General features: G+C 35.7%; 1 protein-coding gene across 1 annotated transcript; it reads right to left on the bottom strand.

Annotated features, from left to right (window-relative positions):
* Window positions 1-5,902: 5,902 nt before the first annotated feature.
* LOC115701307 (N-acylphosphatidylethanolamine synthase) lies at window positions 5,903-10,846 on the bottom strand. Its single transcript, XM_030629062.2, has 4 exons — window positions 10,380-10,846; window positions 9,357-9,442; window positions 8,478-8,615; window positions 5,903-6,440 (listed from the first exon to the last, which is right to left on the bottom strand). The coding sequence occupies exons 1-4, from the start codon at window positions 10,702-10,704 to the stop codon at window positions 6,174-6,176; spliced, it is 816 nt and encodes a 271-aa protein (XP_030484922.1). The 5' UTR covers window positions 10,705-10,846; the 3' UTR covers window positions 5,903-6,173.
* Window positions 10,847-22,710: the final 11,864 nt, after the last annotated feature.

Below are 22,710 nucleotides of genomic sequence, written 5' to 3'. Positions count from 1 at the left end.
CAAAGATGTCGATGACGCCCTTCAGTGTTTTTATTATTTTTTCTTTTTCCTCCGGATCTAGGTTCTTCCTAGCCGGAGTACTTTGGTGGAGTCGAGGTCGCACACTGATACTTCCTCGACGTCCTCCATTGGTTCCACAATTCTTTCGGACCCCACACGGGGGTCCAACTCATCCTCTTCAGCCACTTCTGGCTCAGCTGACTCCCGGACCATTAGCACGGGCAGGTGGGTTGCGACATTGAAACATTGTCTCGCTTCTCCCTGGTTTCCCCTCACAGTTCCGATTCTGGCCTCCCGGGTAGGGAACTTCAGGCACAGGTGCCGAATCGATGTGACTGTGCCAAAGTCTACCAAGGCCGGTCGGCCGAGGATCGCGTTGTAGGCTGTTGGACAATCCACCACTACGAAAGTGCAGTATTTGAATGTGCTCTGGGGGGTGTCCAGGCACAAGGTGACTGGGAGCCTTACTTTTCCCATTGGGATAAGTGTCGTCCCGTTAAACCCTGTGAGCTGGGACCCACTGGGTGAGAGGTCCCGGTCCGTCAAGCCTATCGCGGTGAAGGCTTCTTTGAAGAGTAGGTTCACGGAACTCCCATTGTCAATTAAGACTCTGGCCACCACTTTATTCGCGATGGGGGTCTGTATGACCAATGGGTCATGATGAGGGAAGCGCACCGTCTTGGCGTCTTCTTCCGTGAACATGATGGGCTGGTCCATCAACCGGGGCCTTTGAGCTGGAAGTTGAGTAACCTCCCACACCTCATTGTGTTTCGCGGCCCCTGCGTATCGCTTAAGCTCCTTACGAGTAGTTCCTCCGATATGGGGACCTCCGGAGATCATGGCTACCCTCCCATTAGGCCGGGGCGGCAGACTGGGGATATGCTGGGCGTCGCCTGCGGGAGCAGCTGGAGCCAATGCCCCTGCTGTACCCCCCGGTGTTCCCTGAGGCATACCCGCAGTCGCCTGGCCCGGATTGAGGTGGGGCAACCTATTTTTTGATCTACTCGTAGAGGTGGCCTAATCGGATTAGATTTTCGATCTCGTCCTTGAGATTTTTACATTCATTGGTGTTGTGACCAACGTCGTTGTGGTACTCGCATCTTTTGCTCGGATCTCTCCGGGAGCTATCTCTGTACAACGGTTGTGGTCTCCGGTAGTGTGTATTTTGCCTAGTAGCAAAGTACACACGCTCTTGGGAGTCCGACAACTCCGTGTATTGAGTATACTGGGGGGTGTACCCCCTTTTCTGGCGCTTCTCTCCCGTCCGGGTGCTGCCCTTGGAGGATCTTTTACTCCTCGAACCCTGGGAAGGGCCTGCCAGACTAGCAGCCGGAGTAGAGTGTGAAGGAGCTTGTCCATTCACTCCGGATGGGTTGCCAAAATGGGATGATGCTGGTGCCAAGGCTTGGCCCTGGCTATACCCGGGGGTAGCAGAGAATTGTATGCCACTTGCTTGTGGAGTGGCGGTCGGGGCAGTACCCGAGGGCGATACTCCGGGCATGTATCCTGCTATCCCGGTGGGATAGTATCCTCCGTAAGCCACGATTTGGGCTTCTTCGAGGTTGATATATTTTTGGACTCTCTTTTGGAAGTCCTGAAGGCTGGCAGCGCCTTCTTGCTGCAGTTCATTCCAGAAAGAAGTCCCAGTACGGATGCCTGCTTGGAGAAGTGCAAGCTGTTGTCCGTCGTCAACCTTCTTGGTTTTCGAGGCTTCCTCTCGGAACCTCTTTATATAATTCTTCAAGGTCTCGGTGGGCAGTTGCTTGATATTAGTCAAGGCACTGACCTCCAGATTGACCTTTCTTGCGGCGACAAACTGTCTCCGGAAGTTGGTCTGTAGTTTGTTCCAACAGCCCACGGATCCTGGTTCCAGTTTTTTGAACCATTCCTCCGCGGACCCACTAAGGGTAAGTGGGAAGCACATGCATTTGGCGTCATTGCTGACCCTCATGACCGTCATGACACGGTTGAACCGTGACAAGTGATGGCTAGGATCGGAGTTCCCGGTATAAGCTGCCATTTCGGGCATTTTGAAGTTCTTAGGGAGCTCCGCCTCTAAGATGTGCTTAGCACAGGGCTCCCGATCCTCGCTGTCTGAGTCAGAGTTATCTCCTTTCTGTCTCCGGGAGACTCGGGCGATGTCTTTTCGAAGTATGGCGAGTTCCGCCATAATTCCTTCATTTAACGTACCCGTGGAGACCGCGGGTCCGTATCTTTTTTGGTGAAGGTGATCTTGGAGATCACCTTGGTTCCCGTTGATTTGATTTCTCAGATCAACGGGAGGAAATCTCTGTCCTTTTCTCCCTCTACCCCCGGGTTCTTGGTGCACGGAAACACTTTTTCGGTCCCCTCGATCTTGAGGGCCAAAGCTCCCTTTTTGGGGCTTGCCCCTCTGCGGACCTTTCCCTTTAGGGAAATCTGAGCGGACCTTTCGCGGATCCTGCGCCTTTTTCTTTCGCCCTGGGGTAGAAGAAGGGTTTTTGTTTGGTTCCCTTCAGCAGGGTATCTTATAGGGCTAGGCTCCCTAGATTTCTGCTGTTGGGAACTAGGCGAAGACGTCGCTGAGTCCTTGTCAAATCCAGCGGTCATTGCCTTGGGGTGCACGTGAATGCCAGCTGCCTCCATGGCTTTTTGCATGGCCAGCATCACTTCTTGCATTTTCTGGTTTTGCGCTTTCTGAGCTTCGATCTCGGCTTCGTGATTGATAGCTTTTTGTCTGAGAAGCACCAGTTCTGAGTAACTACCTTCGTCATAGGCATACTCGTCGAGGTTTCCCTCGTAGTCATCATCGGGGATTATTTCTTCTTCCTTGGACTCCTCTGCTGCTCTTGAGGCTACATCTTCCTCATTCGGGTCTTGAGCGTCTTCAAGAGGGCGAGGTTGACGAGTACTTCTAGTCTCCACCATGTTTGTGAAGTCAAGTGATTGTTTACAATGGCTTTCTTCAGCTCTCAATGAAAGCACCAAAATGTTGACCGAGATTTTCGGCAACTAATAAAATATTATAAAATTACCGAGCTGTAAGAAAGTGAGAGAAGGATTTTTACGTGGTTGGGGCGTTAATGAGCCTTAGTCCACGAGTCTTTGTTATTTATGGATGTATTTAATACAGAGAATATACTTGGGAGAATTTCACCCTTATAAATACAGAGAATGTTCTTGGTGAGTATTTACTCTACTTGCTCATATGCAGCCCAAGATTCTCCATCCCATTTAATGAGCTTTGAGGGGGTATTTATAGTATTTTTAGTGGGGTAATCCCTAGAATTGTCCTTACAAGTGTATCTGTAAGTATCCATAAAGTTGGGTATTCCCAATGAATATACCATGGGTAATGCATGGTCAAATCCCTAGGTGCTGTAGGGTTTTTATGTGGAATGTCCTTTTTGTCTTTTGATTGACGTGACTCTTCACAGTGTAGCCGTCGCTAGACTTAAATGATCAATACTGTGGCGCTGCTGGTTGGAGGTTGTGCCGTCAGACTTTATTGCGTGTAGCAGTCCCAACACGCTTCCTCCCATGCGGCATTTAATGCGACTTGATTGCTCAGGAGAAACCTGACACCTCGCGGAGATGCCTTAGCATTATATGGGCTTCCGGGAGCATATCGAGCTCCATGTGCCTTCTCCGGGACCTACGTCCTGGACGTTACCTTATGGCATAAAGACTTAGCAAATATTGTGAATTGCTTGATCCACGTGTCCCTGTCTGATTGGTCCACGTATATTGGGAAAAATTAGGGGCAACAAATAATATTTGATATATCGTATCACTGAAAATTAATATATCGTAGTAATAAAATTATATACAAAAAAAAATTATAACAATACTAAATTAATACTCAAAATATATATAATACTAACAAAATTATATATATCATAACAAAAAATTTATATATAATAAAATAGATTCTACATAGGGAAATTATCCTATATACTATTTATTTATTTTTTTAAAATTTATAATTTTAGTTTCTAAAGTGATTTCTTCGTTAGTTTCTATGTGGATTGCTATAAACAGTATAAATCTCCATCTACTTAAAAATTAATTTAAAAAAAAGTATATTAAAAATTAAAACCATACTAATTAATAAAATTCTCTTAAAAAATATTTCTTTAAGAATATCCTAACTCTAATCACTCTTTAAATTTATTTATGTATTTTTTTTAGAATACTTTTACCAAGAGATAAAAATTACATTAAAAATTAAAAATGTTACCATAAAAAAGAATATTATATTATTTTAACAATTAAAAATAATAATCAATTTTTGATTAGTTTGGTTACATAATTATTTTAATTATTTATTATATTAAGTGGAGTACGATGACAATATCAATTTTAAATATAGAGATAACACAACAATGGATAACTTATTTCATCAGTATGAGAGAATTACAATAAGATATTTAAATAAATAGCGATATAAGTACCTAATATTTTAAATTTGTAAGTAACATAAATCCAATAATATTTTTAGTGACATAAGTACCAAATACTTATAAAACTGTATTTTTTTTTAATTTTGTCAGTATATACTCTGTTATTGTCTTAAACATGACACATATAAGACTTAGATTCTAAATCAATGAGTCAGATTGACCCGATTTTACATCTAACTTCTCATATTTTTCAAAAAAAAATTATACGAAAAATTAATAAAATTAAAATTTAATGTAATTTTATTACTTAGTTATCATTAAATAAAATATACAATTTATTTCATATATATAATATAAAAAAATTTAAACATCTGTCTCGAAGCACGAGTTATTTACTAATAATAATATATCATACAATAAAATTGAAATATATTGTACAACAAAATTTATATATCAACAACCTACAACAACCCATAAAAAATTAAAAAATCTACATCACTTTAAAATAAATAAAATAACAAAACTAATATAAATATACCATGTTCTTTAAATAATTTGATTTTAATTCTAAAAAAAATTATGGCAAAAAATAATATAAATAATAAATAGTGTGAAAGAATCATTTCTCCACAAGTTTTAAAATAAAAATACATATCACCATTGAAAATATATGACCACTTTGTATAAGGGAAATTGGTAGATGCTATACTTACACATTGTATAAGGGAAATTTAATTTTCTATACTTACATATACTTAATATTTTATCCCTAAACTAATACATATCACCATTGAAAATATATGACCATTTTATCAAAAACCCAAAAATACCCCTCTCAAATTTCCCATACTTTTTTTTAGTGCAAAAACATTAAAAAAAATAAAAAAAAAAACTGGTAGTCTGATGGGGTCCGATGGTGGTCCAATGGTCACCTGATGCTACTTTTTTATGTACAAAAACATAAAAAAAAAAATGGTAGTAGATCTGGTCTGATGGTCACCTAATGCTATTTTATTTTATGTATAAAAACATATAAAAAAAAAATTGGTAACAGATATAGTCTGATGGGTCCGATGAGTCCGATATGGGGTCCGATTGTGTCTGATGGGGGTCTAATTGTGTAAATGGGAATGATGTAAATGGAAGATTTTTAGGGATATCATAAAAGTTATCATACCCTACCAATATTAGTTATTATTTGTGTAGGAAATTTTTTTTAACCAAATCTAAGCATAAAAAATTAAATTTCCCTTGTATAATTTAGAGTGATTTGTTATAATTTCTCCAACTGAAATAGGACATAGTGATGAAATTTCTCCTCCAATTATATGTTGATCAATCTAAGTGGTGCCCCCAAAATTCAAGCTAATGACTTGTGATACGACTATTCAATTTGACATTTATATTAATTTAACACGATTATACCTAATAATTTTCGATTTTTTATTTTGTTTATGCTGAATAAGAACCCTGATAAGATTATATTTATACCACGAGGCAACCTATATATTGAAATGGAATTACACAAGTGAACCCAACTCATTTATTTAATGTCGTACTATTTCACTTGTTAATTTGATCAAGAAAAAATGGATGAAGATACATGGAGAGGGGACTTTATTTCCAGCTTCATTTTTAGGATCCGATAAGTGAATAAGCTTCTCATCTTTGCGTTCCTCATTTCCATAAAAGGAATGATATATAAGGAGTTACCTACTGCTCACTACATCTACTTTGTTGACCCTTATAATTTGCTTCTACACAGATCCTTGAGTTTTAACATAAGGAATTTTAACGCAAAATCCTTAAGCTCTCCATGGAAGTTCGAATAGTCTCTGAAATTGTAGAGTAGAGACTCCTTTGGGCTGGCTCATCTAAACCATCAGGAGTGTTTGGCCACCCTAACAATGGAAGTGAAAAATTACGAGTCGTTGAAATCGCTGTCCTTTTCATATTTGGAAGATCAAAATCTATTGGCTCGCCAACAATTATATTGATCTTCTTGTTGCATAGTGGAACAGGTGGTCTTCTGCCAAACAAGAATTTCTCGGGCATCACCTACAAATTTATCAGGATAACATAAACAACATCAAACAAACATGCCAAAAGAACTGAGGAAAACCTTTTTTTTGGGGGGGGCGGGGGGTGATTTTACTCAACAGATACCATATTACAATACTTAGTAAGCCACATTATACATAGGATAAGGAGAGGCAGCTAGAGATCTTAAGTAGATACAACCCAGACCAGGGTAGGTAAAATGAACACATAAGATTTCTACAACCATCTCCATAAATACTCTGCATAGTCAAATTCAAATCAATTTATAAATCTATTTGTGCATAGCATGTCATCATGGCATTTTAGTTTGGTAGATATTTGTCCAGTGTAAGCCAATGATTGCAAGTAAAAAGTGCTAGGCTCGTAATGTGTGTGCAATAGGATTTAACACAGTAATGGAGAGAAACTGAGCACCTATGGTACTAGTCTCCAGAATTCTAGAGCCGGGTTTCTCCTACAAAGTATTCTAACGCAGCGGGTTGGATTGGTTTTGCTGAATCCACTAGGAAGAAGAAAAGAGCAAAACCCCAAAGATTGGAGAAATATTCTTCCAAGTCTTCATTTATTTATCCAATACATCCAAGTGTCCCCCAATACCATCTATTTCTTAAGCTTATATAGCTTAACCTTTCGTGTTTTGTATATCTAATACAACTTTTGTTTCTTATTAAAAAACCAAAGTCCGTTTCATTAAAACCACTAACGATGAAACAGAACACAATTTCTCAAACAAAAACTAGCAACCGGAATATTACCCAAATCAGTCAGTCAATCATTAGCACGCCTTACCAGACCAATCATGCCCCATCATACGAGCAATTCTGCTGAATTCTTCTTGGGATTTCCTGCTGCATTTGTGAAGTGAAGTGTACAGGAGGTTTTCACCAACTTGATCACTCTACATTATGTATTACAAAATGGTCTAACCTATTTAATCACAAAATCACAGTGGTCTGATTAAGAATTCAACAAAATCTCACATACACTAGAAAGAAAGACTAAGAAATCCCTCAGCTAGCCCAATCATAGTCTAGGTGGTGTGGCAACACTTGAGTGGGTTAGTTAGTTATAAGGATGATGAAAATAGGATGAGTGAATGAGAATGTTTTCTGGTATGTGTGTCCTTCATGTTTTAACGTAATAATAGAGGGTAAAGGATTCATTGTGTACTGTTGTAAGAATTGTGGAAGGGTACTTACTGACTACTGACTACTCTTTTCAGAGGTTGGGCCCCTCAAAGCACCTATATCCTGTTTGTGCATTCTCTCTCAAATATCAATTCAGTGAGACCAGCTTTCTGGGTATCCAGTGGCTGCTCAGGCAGAGGGGCTCTCTCAAATAGAAAGGAAATTTGGAAGCCCAAATAACTAACACGGAAAAATGATGGGTAGGATGAAATCTTTTTACTAGACTAGTGACTCTCAAGAGATACAACACCGCCAGACAAATGCCATCAGGAAAACAGTGCACGGTGTCATTGTCATGACAACTTCGCCACAAGACAGTACTTCACAGTCACCTTCTGAAACACATCATTCTAGTATGACCTTGTCACTTAAGTCGAGTATCGTCCACGGTGTTTGAAGCTGCCTTTGCATGCAACAAGGAACCAAATGAGTGGATTTGCAGAACTAAACATTCCTTCACCATTTACTAGTTAACAACAGTCAAGAAATTTGAGGTAACCATTATTAGTTGAACAGTAATGCCATGAATTGGTTCCAATACAACAGAGTCCCATTCTACATTGGATTCAAGTCAAAACTATATAAAAGAGAGCAACTATCCATCATTCTTACTCTCTATCTCTTACCAAACAAAGTTTAAAGTTCCATCATTTGGAAACAAGAAATAGTCAATAGAAAATATGTTACAAGGTTGCAACAAAGAACAAAATTCATAAACATTTTAGCAATAAAAAGTAAAAATCTTAGATTATAGACTAAACAATTCTCCACAGAATAGATTTTTGATAAAATAAAGAAAAGAAAGAGAACGAGAAGAATATGTAGGGAGGAAGTGGTAGAAACCAACCTGTTCAAATCCATGATGGACAATTGGCAAAACTATTGGGGTAACAGGAGCACGAATAATAAGACTGGCTGTTCCCCATTTTAATCTTCTTATAGGTGTATCTTCTTGGGAAACTTTTCCTTCTGGAAATGTGTGGAGCTGCCAAATAAAGGCTCGACTCAGAAAACCTTTACATGAACACTAAAAAGTTGCCTTTCTTATAATAAGTCAATAAATCTTGTAAATTTCCAATTAACTGATAATGATACAAAATTTCTTTCAGACCAGCATCAGTAATAAAGTTCAAACTCTTTTGTTCCTACATGTGACTTGGAATCTATGGAATGTACATTGTGTTTACACTAGGTTTAATGGTAAGCAGCTTCCAACAGTATCAATGAATTTGACTACGATGATCATGAGGTAAAAGTATTTTGCTTGAATACACACACTCAATAGTCTTAAGACATTTGAATGTGTAAAGTAGGCATTACGGATATTGATAATTCAATGGATTTTTCCGAAGGAAATGGATCCATCCATACTCAAGATTCACCTATATATGTGTCCACATTGTTTGAACATTTTAACAAGCTTCACTTAGGTTTTGCACTAATTCAAACATCATTACATAATAACACAATGTACTTACATATGCACATACCAGAAAGCTTGTATAAGAAAGATTCACAGATCATTGTTAATTTTAAATAAATTCACATCTTTATTACCTTCGTCCAAACTGCAGTATAAATTTTATAAAACTTAAGAAATAAAAATAAGAAGAAAAGGTAAGGGGATTCCAGACTCTCATATTGCCTATGCCAATAGGAAAATCAATATAAAATCTCAATTGGTGTGACATTTGAGAATTCAAAAGAAAATGGAAAAAGTAAGTACCCATCCCCCATTGCTTAATTGTGCAACAGCTTCATTCATGTGTTGTTGATATATCCCACCACCTCTTGTAATAGGTATGCACTTCCCTGCATATTATTTCGTGCTATAAACAATTAAAATAATAATTACGTACAGTAAAATAGATTGATCAAAACTTCTTGTACAACATATACATCAGCTTTCATTTTTGCAAACATTTTGAACCATGCTAATGTTCATGTCTACACGCATTTAGTACACATTCAAGTTTCGACCCCTTCCATACCATATGTACCTGTTAGACTGAATCCACATCAACATATCCACCTCCCTTCATCAAAATTTTCTTATAAGTTAACATGATTTAACATAATTCAGTCCAATAGCCCAAATTTCCTCATAAGTTACGCTCTTATATGTCATTAGGATCTAAAAAGCAACCCCTTCACTTCTATTGCCCACACTTGACTATGATAAAGAAAATGGTATCATAATTATACAATAAATATCACATTGCAACCTGTGCCTTGACAAAAGAACCTACAGTATCGTGCTAAATATCAGAATAATAAAAAGACCCACAAAGTTGCATGTACAATACACAAACATTTTGAGCTCCAAATCAAATCACATGTAACTTATAGCCTATAGGGAGCATGCCATGGGGCTGATTTCTCTAGCTAAATGTTATTTTACCTATAAGTAATACTTATTTGTATGCTAACCCATAATGCTAAACGGTATCAGGGCAAAAACCACTAGCACAGTGATAACAAGAACAAAAATGAAGATACAGAAAGGATTACAAATTAACATATCTGAGCTTAACATAAGTGCTAATAATACCATAACAAAATTATTAAAACATCCACAAAGTTGTATGTACAGTACACAAAACATTTTAGGCTCATAAACAAACTTGCTGAGCTCCAAATCAACATCCCATGGGACTAATTGCTCAAATAAAGGTTATTTTGTAAGCTACATCCCAGCTAAACTGCACCAGAACAGAAGTGGAAAAAAATTAAATAAGAATTGGCATACCAAGTCTGAAGATATAAGAATACAGCGGATTCTTAAAGCAGATGTCTTCAGCTGCAAGAACCCAGCGAGCGAGGTTAGGATCCATGGTGGGAAAGCCTTTGAATCCCCACATAACCGGATCATCCAAGGTGGACATGTGATTGCTAACAGTGATAAGAGGAGTAGCAGGGGGCCGAGATCGAACGAGAGAAAGGAGGGCGTCGGCATTGCGAACAGAGGTGGAGTTGAGAAATGAAGCTACCAATTTGGCAAAGGTTCCTACCGCTCCGATCACCATCGTCCTGGGAATCCCTCGGAGGTGAGTCCCCCGACCTGCCCACTCCATTTTCCGTGGTCCTATCTTCTTCTGTCAACCATGGAAGGGAATGGAGACTTAAATGCCTTGTGTTCTGTGTAGTTGCCAGTTAAACTCTACTCTTTAATTGTAATAATCAAGCAATATAGTTTTAAAAAACACAAAAATAAAATAGATGCAGGAATGAAAAGGGTTCTTCATAAAATAGTATTAACTATTCGGAAATTCTAAGATCCACCCTTTAAAATGGATATATTGATACACCTTTATCTGTTTTAGTATCCGAAATAATTTTTTAGTCAAATTTTTTCTTAGATCATGTACGTTATAGTTATTTAAGACATCTTACAAAATTTTAAGAAATTTGGAAAAGCTTAACACGTCAAAAATTATGTTCAAACAGTGTGTTGCACGCGTGACTACTTTATTTTATACGCATGTAAAATAGACTGTTTGAACATTATTTACTATATTGTAAATTATTCGGAATTTCTCAAAAATTTGTAGGTTATCTTAAATAGTTATAACGTACATGAATATGAAAAAAATTTAGACTAAAATTTTTTTCTGGATGCCGAAACAAATCAAGAGTGTATCAGTATATCCCTTTAAGGGGTGCATTGTAAAATTACCCCTAACTATTTTCTTTGACTAATATATTGTCATCTATGTATTATCTGTTCTTACTTATGATTATTTATTGATTATTTTCATTAATATTCCGAGAAAAAATTTAAACAACCATGTCTCACAGGATCGTTATAATAATTGAAAAACAAAATTTCTTCTCTAGGTATTTATTCTATGTAAGAATGAAGGCAAAATGCTAATTTTTTTTTTTTGTTCTTTCATGCTTGATAGAAGAGTTTGATGCTTTCAAATGTTATTTTTCTCCTATTTTTTAATATTGTAACCAAAACATTAAAGAAAAAATTTATGTAGAAAATAATCCTAAACCGTACTAAGCATAATAAAATTAAAAAAAAAAAAACAATTGAAATCACTACAAACCGTACTACAGTAGAACCTCTATTCAAGAATACACTTGGGACCAAATAGGAAGAGGTTTCAATGGTTACATTTTTATTGTAACCATCATGGTTACATTTTTTTTAAGCCATTAGATTACTATTAAATGGTTGTGATTAATTTAGAAATTAAATAAAAATAAATAATAAATAACTTGTAACCTGAAAGTAAACTAATCATTTATTTCCTTATAAAACTTTAATTAAGATTAATTATATTTTAAAATTAAATTAATTATAATTATTAATTAATTTTTTGCAATTTATTACTATATAAGGATCTTTTAGCAATTTATTTTTTTATACTTAAATTATTTAAAATTTTATAGCAAAACTTTTTATAATTTAAAATTATACACATATAATTTCATAATTTAAATTTTATTATACTTGTAATCTTAATTTTAAATTATTACACTTAATTATTTAATTTTTTTATTTAAATATTTAAAAAGTAAAAAATGAAATAAGTTGAAGGATTTTTTAGAAAAAAAATGGCTGCACTTGTTATCGATTGATTAGCTTGAGACCTCATACTTAGTTCATATAATTGTAACAAAATAATTAATTATTTGAAAATTTATTATAAGAAAAGAATTTTAATTTGTGTCAAAAGAAGTTTAATTTTTGTAAAAAAAAATAAATTTTATTGTAAATATTATAATTCAATGGCTTAATTATTAAAATAATTCAAGTAAGGATTTAAATATAAATATTAATTGCTAAAAGAGATCTTGTTAAATATTTAATTAATTATTTTAAGAAAATAGTTAATTATAATTAAATAATTCTAAAAAAGGAATGTCTACTATTTAATTAATTATTTTAAGAAAATAGTTAATTATAATTAATTAAATCTAAAAAAGGAAAGTCTACCTATTAGTAACCTGCTATTGTAGGTTAAAGAAAAATGTAACCATATGGTTACAATAAAAATGTAACCATTGAATAGTCACCCATATAATTATATTCTAATTGAGAGGTTATAACTAAATAGAGTTGCACTAGAAAACAAAATTAAAAAACCAAAAAATATCAACGTAACAATAATAAGAATAAATAATCATGAATACTATATCATAATAGAAATATTTTAGAGTAAATATAATATTCATACATGTATTATAATTTAAAATAAAATTATTAATTTTACATAAATAAATTTACAAAATACATATATAAATTTTATTAAGATGTAATTATTCTTATATAGAGGTATACTTTGGTAATACGGGACTTAAAAAATGTATAACTAATTACAATTTAGAGGTTATTCTTATTTATAACTGGCTCAAATTGGGACTTGATTTTTTTATAACAAATTAGAGGTTATTCTTGAATAGAGTATTCTTATATAGATGTTCTACTGTATATAAAAGTCTTCTTGAATATAATAATAAAACCTTAAGCTTAATAATATAATACATCCATTATATTTTTCTTTGTCACTGCTCTCCACAACTCAAAAAATGTTGATAGAAATTATTTTCCACAAAGTAATATGATTGATATTGATTTTGCTTGATTTGTTTCTTAGAATTTGGGTATAATAGCTTTTGTTTTCTACGTTTTATCTAATTTGAAAAACCGTGTTTTTGCAAATGTCAGTTGTATATAAGAAAATATAAAAACTGTACGCGTTTGCAGCAGCAGAAAGTAATTCTGCTACAGCAAAACTGAACAGGCAGAATATAAAATATTTGCAGAAAAATAAATAACTTGACACAAGAGATTTATACGTGGTATCAGTGTTCTCCCGAACACTCCTAGTCCACGGGGCCACGCCCAGAGAATGAAATCAATTAATAAAGTATCAAAATTACAAAGACAATTGACTTAAACAAGTTTAGACTCCCTCTAAAGTATTGCCGCAATCCTTTGTAATCCACTTTATGAATCTGACTTCTTGAAACACCTTCAAGCCCGAACTCCCTTCGTCTTTGAAGTGTGAGTGCTTACTTCCTCCCGAAGTAAGGCTTCAACAAGTCTTCTCCCGAAGACCAAGTGCTTACTTCTTCCCGAAGTAAGGCTTTATCAAGTCTTCTCCCGAAGACCAATCTCTTGTTCAGTCAAGTAGTTCTTCACAACCTCTAGGATAGAGTAAGAATAGAAATAGAACAACTAGAACCTAGATGAACAACTAGGCTCTCACAAAACAAAGAAACACTCTCTTCTCTCAAAAGATAAATGTAAAAAATGAATAATAGAAGAGGTAATTCGAATGGTTGCTCTCTAGGGTCTATTTATAGATCATAGAAACTAAAGAGGCAACCACAAGTTCGAATTAGCAGCTGTACAAAAACTTTCCAAAAGAAACACGATCTGCTACATCAGATTCGGATGCTGACGCAGCAGATCTGACCAGAAACGGGAAACTTACTAAAATCGGGTCCGATCTTCTATCAATGCTTGATTCCTGCCAAAAACAGATTAGATATTCTGATTGTATCAAGATACAATCGAAATCAATAAGGAAAAGGCAATAAACAAAGTTTCCCTAAAAAAAACAACTTTCCAAAAGAGAATTCCTTATCTTTTGAGAAGTTTTCAACAAAGGAAAGTTCAGCTGAAAGTGCAACTTTCCAAACAAGGAAAATGGCAACTAAAAACCGAATTAAAAAGGTAAGAAATCGAAAATGAATGCATAGCAATTTTAACATAAAAAGGAAAAATTATTTTGTCACCTAACTTGCCAAAAAAGGACTTTACAATCTCCCCCTTTGGCACTTTAGATGAACAAAATAATTTTAACATAAAGTACCTGCAAGGCAAAGTTAGCAAGAGCAAAAGATACTACTCCCCCTGAGTAACACAATCGAATATCACAATAAAAACAAAAACATGCTAACTTTAAACATTATGTTCACAAGTACTAACCAACCACAACTCCCCCTGGAAAAAGGGTCCAGAGTTGGGCAACAAACCAAAAAATAAATATCTCTCCCCCTTTTTGTTTATCGGAGTGCCAAAGTAAACAAAGAAGAAAAATAGATAAAAGTTCAATCTAAAAAAAAACAAAGGAGAAACAATTTAGTCTCGGTAGAGTTTAATCAAAGAAGACAGTTGCCTGGACATGTCATGCTGGACTTCTTCCATTGCTCCAAGACAATTATGCACATTCTGAAGTTCGGACTTGACTTCCAGGAGTTCTGCTGCAGCAGAACCTGAACTTACAGCAGCAGAAATAGCAGCAGCACTAGCCTTTGGCCGTTTTTGAAACACACCATCAAAGTATTCAGAGGGCTGGAATGTAGGTCCACTGATGGGAGGCTCAAGTGTTTCATGTGATTGGGCCACATTCTTCTGAGAAGATAAAACCTTATAGATTAGATTTGGAAATACAAGTTTAAAGGTTGGCTTTTTACCTCTTTGGAAGGAGACAATCTGGTTAAGAATGTGTGAGGCCAGATCAATGGAAGTTCCAGAAGTGATTCGGTATAGGAGTGAAGCCACATCTTGAGATACCACGGTTTTGTTAGAATTTGGAACCCAATTGCTTAAGGCAAACCGCATAAGAGAAGCATGAGCAAAAAGTGAGGTGAGTGATTCGAAGACTCTCCCCTGGTTTCAATTCTGAACGAGCACCCGTGAGTTCAGAGTGCATCAACTCACGATCCATAGACATCACTGCATTGGAGACATTCTCGGGCAATTGCAAAGCTTGAGCAATATCCTTTTCAGAAAAGGAGAACCAATGACCTCTAACATAAACTCTTCGATAGAGTCTAGAATTCTCATCAAGAAAATCATCAGTGAGATTAGCATAAAAATCCTTAACTATGTTTGCAATGTATCCAATGAAACCAGTGAGAGTGTTTTCCCATTGATGAAATTGAATGAACTTTACAATACCATACACACGATGAGCATGCAAATCATAGTTCCTCTCACTTTCAAACTTACGGTTTGCATATAAATTCCAGTCACGCTCATTGTCTCGATAATAAAAACGTGGACAGTGAGAAAGAGAGGAAGGGACATTACCAGATGAGGGTTCTTCCATGGGTTGCTTGCCTTTGGCAGCAGCAGAGGCCTTTGCTGCAGAAGCAGATTTTGGACGAGGAAGCTCAGGCTCGAGTTCTGTGTCCTCATTGTCCTTCTCAGAGTGAAGTGAGACTGATTTGTCTGAAGAGACTTCCATTGGATCCTCTTCTTCTGAACTGGAACTTGATGAGGCCGAGGGAGGATTAGTCTTGAGTTTCTTCTTGGCTGGAGGGACAGTCTTCTCTCGAGATTGAGAGGCTCGAAGTTCTTTCTCAGCAGAGGCTTGCTGGGCTCGAGTTCGAGTAGAAGGGCCTGTTGGAGTGGAGCCAGGCATTGATGCAGCAGGAGGTGGAACAGCCAATGGAGGAGGAGATTCCTTTGAAGATTCAGACGAGGAAGTCCAGGTGCGATATGGCCTTACCTATTTGCGAGCAACTTGCTTGGGTGGACGTTTTGGCTTCTCGGTTTGAGATTCACGCTGGGGAAGCGATGAATCTCCAGGCTTTGCAACAGCAGGAGGGTGAACTGAGGCAGCAGGGGGTGCATTGGAAGGGGTTGGAACAGTTTCTTCTAACTTTTTAGTGTGCCCTAGATTCTTTGTTCTCACCATTTTTGGAACTGAAAGAGAAGATGAACAGTGACAGAACAAGAAACAAGAAAGAGGGTTCGGGTAGGTGGTGAATTAAGTGTCAAAGATTGGTTTATATAACCTTGGAATCAAAGCAAGAAAAAGGAAACCAATTTTGAAAATTTTAAATGGTAACCGCCAGCCCATGAACACATAAAAGGAAACCGCCCACTTCTCAACTCCTTTCCCCTTTTTTAAAAAAAAAATAAAAGGAAACTAGAATTGCCAATAATTTTTCCAAAAATAAATCAATCTTTCAAGAATAAAGGCACATTACCATATAAAGATTAATCTTTACTTAGAAAAATATCAAAATAAATCAAAGAAGAATGAATGTTGATACTTACCATTTAAGCACAAGATTTCCTTAACCAATGAAGCAAGTCACACGCCTCCCTCCTTTTTATTTTATTTTTTATTTTTATTTTTATTTTTTTTATTTTAAATTAAAACCGAAAATAAAATACAATGTGTACAATAAATATATGTGATTCGAATCAAGCAAAGAAATCAAATATCATTGACAATTGACAAAATAAAATACATGTTATGCTTTTAAGGAAAATAACTAATTAGTATCTCAGGATATACTCATACTTAATTGATGTTGAGGAAAAAGATATGCATGTTACTAAAAATTGTGAACCAGGATTATCAATTTAAATTTAATAGAGGAGACTTACAGATTTGAACACACTTGTCAGACATAAGTGTGTGCAGTGAAAATAGGATCATTGTCCTTGGCAAGATTTTTTATTTTCATCTTTTTCAATTTGATCCCGCAACTGGATGCTTTCACACCATACTGAAGGTAGCCCTTTTCTATGGTAGTACATCCTCATCATAGTTGCTAATTACAATGTTCCAGCTTACTCAACAGATGGCTTTCACACCTCAGTATGGGTAGCTCTATTCCAGCAAGGGGCCTGACAAGACTGAAACAAAAATTGCACAACTCTGTATAAGTACATTATTTAATCCTAGACACAAATAAAGAGTAACAGGAACCTTTTAACACAACATCACAAAGTATGATCAGACTGAGATCCTAACTAATTATAATCCAAAAGCATAAACATGATTTGTCAAAATACAATGATAGGAGATTAAGAGCTAGAGATGAATCACATAACACTATTGTACAAAAATTATGAACATGATAAAATTAAACAATGCAAACTCCCAAAGACTTTCTGAGGGAGTCAAAGCGACTTGCATCTAGGGCCTTTGTGAAAATATCAGCTAATTGTTTTTCAGTATCAACATATTCTAATTGCAATGATTTATTTTCAACAAGTTCCCTGATAAACTGGTGTCTTATATCAATGTGCTTTGTTCTAGAATGTTGAACAGGATTTTTGGAAATATTTATGGCACTAGTATTATCACAAAAAATAGTCAAAACACCTAATTCAAACCCATAATCAATCAACATTTGTTTCAACCACAATAGTTGAGTACAACAACTGCCAGCAGCTATGTACTCAACTTCGGCAGTAGACAAGTAGATGGAATTCTGTTTCTTGCTATGCCAAGATACTAGATTATTCCCAAGAAAGAAACACCCTCCACTTGTGCTCTTTCGATCATCAGCATTTCCTGCCCAATCTGCATCACTAAAACAAGCAAGATTTGAATTAGTATCTTTCGAGTACCGAATTCCATAATCAGGAGTGCTATTAACATATCTAATAATCCTTTTTACAGCTGATACATGAGATTCCATAGGATTACTTTGATATCTAGCACACACTCCCACACTATAACAGATATCAGGACGACTAGCAGTTAAATACAAAAGACTTCCAATCATGCTACGATAGAGTGTAGTGTCTACCTTTACTCCATTCTCATCTTTTGTTAATTTCAGTGTGGTGCTCATTGGAGTACTTACCTGCTTAGCCGATTCAAGGCCAAATTTCTTGACAAGGTTCTTTGCATACTTACTTTGAGATACAAATGTACCTCCTTCCATTTGTCTCACTTGAAGACCCAAGAAGAAATTAAGCTCACCAACCATGCTCATTTCAAATTCACTTTTCATTTGATCAATAAATACCTGCACTTCATGGTTAGATGTAGAACCAAAAACTATATCATCAACATAAATTTGAGCAATGATAAAATCAGATTTTATATGCTTGATGAAAAGAGTTTTATCCACACTACCTCTGTGATAACCATGAGAAAGTAAAAATTGAGTCAACCTTTCATACCAAGCTCGAGGAGCTTGTTTCAGACCATACGAAGCTTTTTCAAGCTTGTATACATGGTCTGGAAATTGAGGATCTTCGAATTCTTTTGGTTGCTCAACATACACTTCCTCATTCAAAATACCATTTAGGAAGGCAGATTTCACATCCATTTGAAACAATTTAATATTAAAAATACAAGCAATACACAAAAGTAAACGAATTGATTCTAATCTTGCAACAGGAGCAAAAGTTTCATCAAAATCAATACCTTCTACCTGTGTGTACCCTTGTGCCACCAAACGAGCCTTGTTTCTCACAATTGTACTGAACTCATCACTTTTATTTTTAAACAACCACTTTGTTCCAATTACATTTATACCTTTTGGTCTTCAGACCAAAATCCATACCTTGTTGTGAACAAATTGGTTGAGTTCCTCTTGCATTGCATTGAGCCATTCCTCAAAGGTCACGGCTTCCTTGACATTTTTCGGTTCATATTGAGAAACAAAACAAAGAAAGCTGATTAAATTAACATACCTTCTGCGAGTTACCATGCTTTCTTCAGGATTTCCAAGAATGAGATCTTTTGGATGATTCAATTTGACTCTGGTGCTTGGTTCTTTCTGAATAGAATCAGTGATGATGTTTGGATGAGTCAAGATAGACGGTTCTGGTTCTCCAGTTTCAGTTGCAGTAGCAGATTCGTCATTTGCAGCATCAAAAATGGGTTCTGCTGCATCAGGATCTGCTTTTGCTGCTTCTGGAGGAGCATCCATGAGACTATCTATCTTGGCTTCTGTGGAAAACTCTGAAAAATCTTTAAAATCATCAACAACCACATTAGCTGATTCAAAAACAGTTTGAGTTCTCATGTTATAAACACGATAAGCTCTACTGTTTAAGGAATATCCAATAAACACACCAACATCACTTTTAGCATCAAATTTACCAATATGCTCACGATCTCTATAGACATAACACACACATCCAAAAACATGAAAATGACTTACATTGGGGCGCTTACCTTTCCAGATTTCATAAGATGTTTTTGAGGTACCTGGACGAATAAACACTCTGTTTATTATGTAGCAAGCTGTGTTAATAGCTTCAGCCCATAAACGCTTTGTCAACTTCTTGCTATTTAACATCACTCTTGCCATTTCCTGCAATGTTCGATTCTTCCTCTCAACAACTCCATTTTGTTGAGGAGTTTTGGGAGCTGAAAATTCATGAGTTATACCTGTAGACTTGCAAAAATCATCATACAAAGAATTTTCAAACTCCTTACCATGATCACTTTGAATTCGAACAATTTTCCCAATATTACAACCTTTCTCAACTCTCAATCTCAAACAAAGAGTTTTAAAGGCATCAAAAGTGTCAGATTTTTCTCTTAAGAAATCTACCCAAGTAAAACGAGAGAAATCATCAACACACACAAAGATATATCGTTTACCATTCAAACTTTCAACTTGGATTGGACCCATAAGATCCATGTGAAGCAATTCCAATACTTTGGAGGTATTGATATCAGACACAGGCTTGTGAGTGATTTTTAATTGCTTCCCAAGTTGACACGGTTCACACTTACCTTCACTTTCCTTACCAAGCTTGGGAAGTCCTCGAACAATACCTGCATTTGACAATTTTTTCAGGTTTTTAAAATTAATATGCCCAAGCTTGGCATGCCACAGATCTGTGGTGTTGTTGATAGCTGAATGACAAGTAAACACAGGGGTTAGAGTGTAACAGTTATCATTGGATCGAAATCCTTGCAAGATACATTCATTGTCATCATTCAGAACATAACAATGATCACTATCAAAAGAAACAGTAAACCCTTGATCACAAATTTGACTGATGCTAAGTAAATTAGCCCTCAGTCCTTCAACTAACATCACATTTTTCAGTCTAGGTAACCCTTCAGAATTTAGAGTTCCCATACCAACAACTTTTCCAGATAGGCCATTACCAAAAGTGACTTCTCCACACTGCATAAGCCGAATGTTAGTCAAAAAGTCCTTGTCACCTGTCATATGTCTAGAGCAACCACTGTCAAAATACCACATTTGAGATGCAGCAGTTTTATCAGAAAAACCAGCTAGCCAGTTCTTTTTCACCCATATTTGTTTCAAACTTTTATGTTTCTTTTGAGATTTTTCCAAATTATCAAAATAATTTGTTTTAAACAGATTTTTCAATGTGAAACATTTAGGTCTGATATGTCCTTTTCTACCACAAAAATGACAAGTGAGAACAAATCTTTTTACCTGAGATCTTACTCTTTTTGATAATCCTGGAGATTTTACAGCATCAGAAACTGCTCTTGCTGTAACAGGCTGTGAAATTGTTACAGCAGACTTTGTAGTCTCAAAGTGATTCGTTGGAACACTAGATTTTACAAACTTCGTGACTCCAGAACTTTCCATTCCACTTGAACCAAGACCTGCGAAACCTCTTTGACCTGCATTCTGAGCTTTTTCAAAAATAGAAGATCCAGGGTTAAGCATTTGAACATTTTTCTTAAAATTTTCAAGTTCCTTCTTTAAGAGAGTAATTTTTTCATCTTTATCACAAACACTTGTCTCATACTCTTTTATTTTCAATTCACACATTTCAATTTGATGAGACAATTTTTTATTCAATTTATTCAACTCTCTATTTTCAGAAGCAACCTGAATCCATTTTTCATACATGACTTTGTATGATTCAGCAAGAGACTCTTCACAGATTTCAGACTCATCTGAATCTGATTCCTCTTGTTCGGTGGTATTATTCAGACATACCAATTTAGCTTTCACCTGTGAATCACACAACACATTAGTCATAACAGAGGTTAGGGCAACATTTTCAGCATTATCTTCATCACTTTCGGTTTCATCATCACTCCAAGTGACATTGAAACTTTTCTTATTCTTTTTCAAAGTGTTTGCACACTCAGCTTGAATATGCCCAAAACCTTCACATTCCCTGCACTGAATTCCCTTTTTGTTAGAGACAGATGGTTTAATAAAAGTATTACCTTTTGAACCTTTCGGAATATTCTTTTAATTTCCCATCTTTTTCATATATTTCTGAAAATTCTTAGTTAATAAAGCAATCTCATCATCACATTCACTATCAGAATTTTCAATATCAGCAGCTTTCAAAGCAATACTTTTACCTTTATCAGCAATGGATTTGGGTTTGTCCTTTTGTTTAATCTGTTGATTTAATTCAAAAGTACGTAAGGAACCCATCAATTCTTCCACCTTCATAGTGCTAAAATCTTTAGCTTCCTCCATTGCCAAAAGTTTAGTATCAAACCTTTCTGGAAGTACTCTAACAATTTTTCTCACAAGAACAGAATCATCAAGCTTTTCTCCAAGAGCAAAATATTCGTTAGCAATGTCAGATAATTTTTCATAAAATTCAGTTAAAGTTTCATTATCAGACATTCTAAGCTCATCAAATTTAGTTTGAAGCATGATAAATCTAGATCTTTTCACATCAGAAGTTCTTTCAAATTGAGTTTGAAGGATCTCCCAAGCTTCCTTAGCAGAAACACAAGATGATATAAGTTTAATGTAACCCTCACCTACACCATTAAAGATAGCATGCAAGGCTTTGCTATTGTAGGCAGAAAGTTTATCATCTTCAATAGACCATTCCAGTTCAGATTTTATAGTAGTATTACCTGAAGAATCTGTCTCAACTGGAAGAGACCAACCTGAAAGAACCATTCTCCAAGCTTTCTCATCTTGAGATTTGATGAAGGCCCTCATTCTAACTTTCCAATAAGGATAGTTAGAGTCATTAAGCAATGGTGGTCTAGAAATAGAACTTCCTTCTGCAAAACATGACATTTTAACACAAAAACGTTATAGGACCACACTAAGAGTTTAGTGTCCCGCTCTGATACCAATTGAAAAATCGTGTTTTTGCAAATGTCAGTTGTATATAAGAAAATATAAAAACTGTACGCGTTTGCAGCAGCAGAAAGTAATTCTGCTACAGCAAAACTGAACAGGCAGAATATAAAATATTTGCAGAAAAATAAATAACTTGACACAAGAGATTTATACGTGGTATCAGTGTTCTCCCGAACACTCCTAGTCCACGGGACCACGCCCAGAGAATGAAATCAATTAATAAAGTATCAAAATTACAAAGACAATTGACTTAAACAAGTTTAGACTCCCTCTAAAGTATTGCCGCAATC

Source organism: Cannabis sativa, chromosome 8 (assembly GCF_029168945.1).
Source record: "Cannabis sativa cultivar Pink pepper isolate KNU-18-1 chromosome 8, ASM2916894v1, whole genome shotgun sequence".
Taxonomy (NCBI): domain Eukaryota; kingdom Viridiplantae; phylum Streptophyta; class Magnoliopsida; order Rosales; family Cannabaceae; genus Cannabis; species Cannabis sativa.
This window is presented reverse-complemented; position numbering and strand designations above follow the sequence as displayed.

What these genes read in the sequence shown, in the direction of transcription:
- LOC115701307 (XM_030629062.2), bottom strand. Translation starts at nt 10,704, where the DNA reads ATGGAGTGGGCAGGTCGGGGGACTCACCTCCGAGGGATTCCCAGGACG. An exon ending in TTCTTATATCTTCAGACTTG is followed by an intron (nt 9,443 to 10,379) that starts GTATGCCAATTC and finishes AATAATATGCAG; the next exon opens with GGAAGTGCATACCTATTACA. An exon ending in AATTAAGCAATGGGGGATGG is followed by an intron (nt 8,616 to 9,356) that starts GTACTTACTTTT and finishes TTTATTTGGCAG; the next exon opens with CTCCACACATTTCCAGAAGG.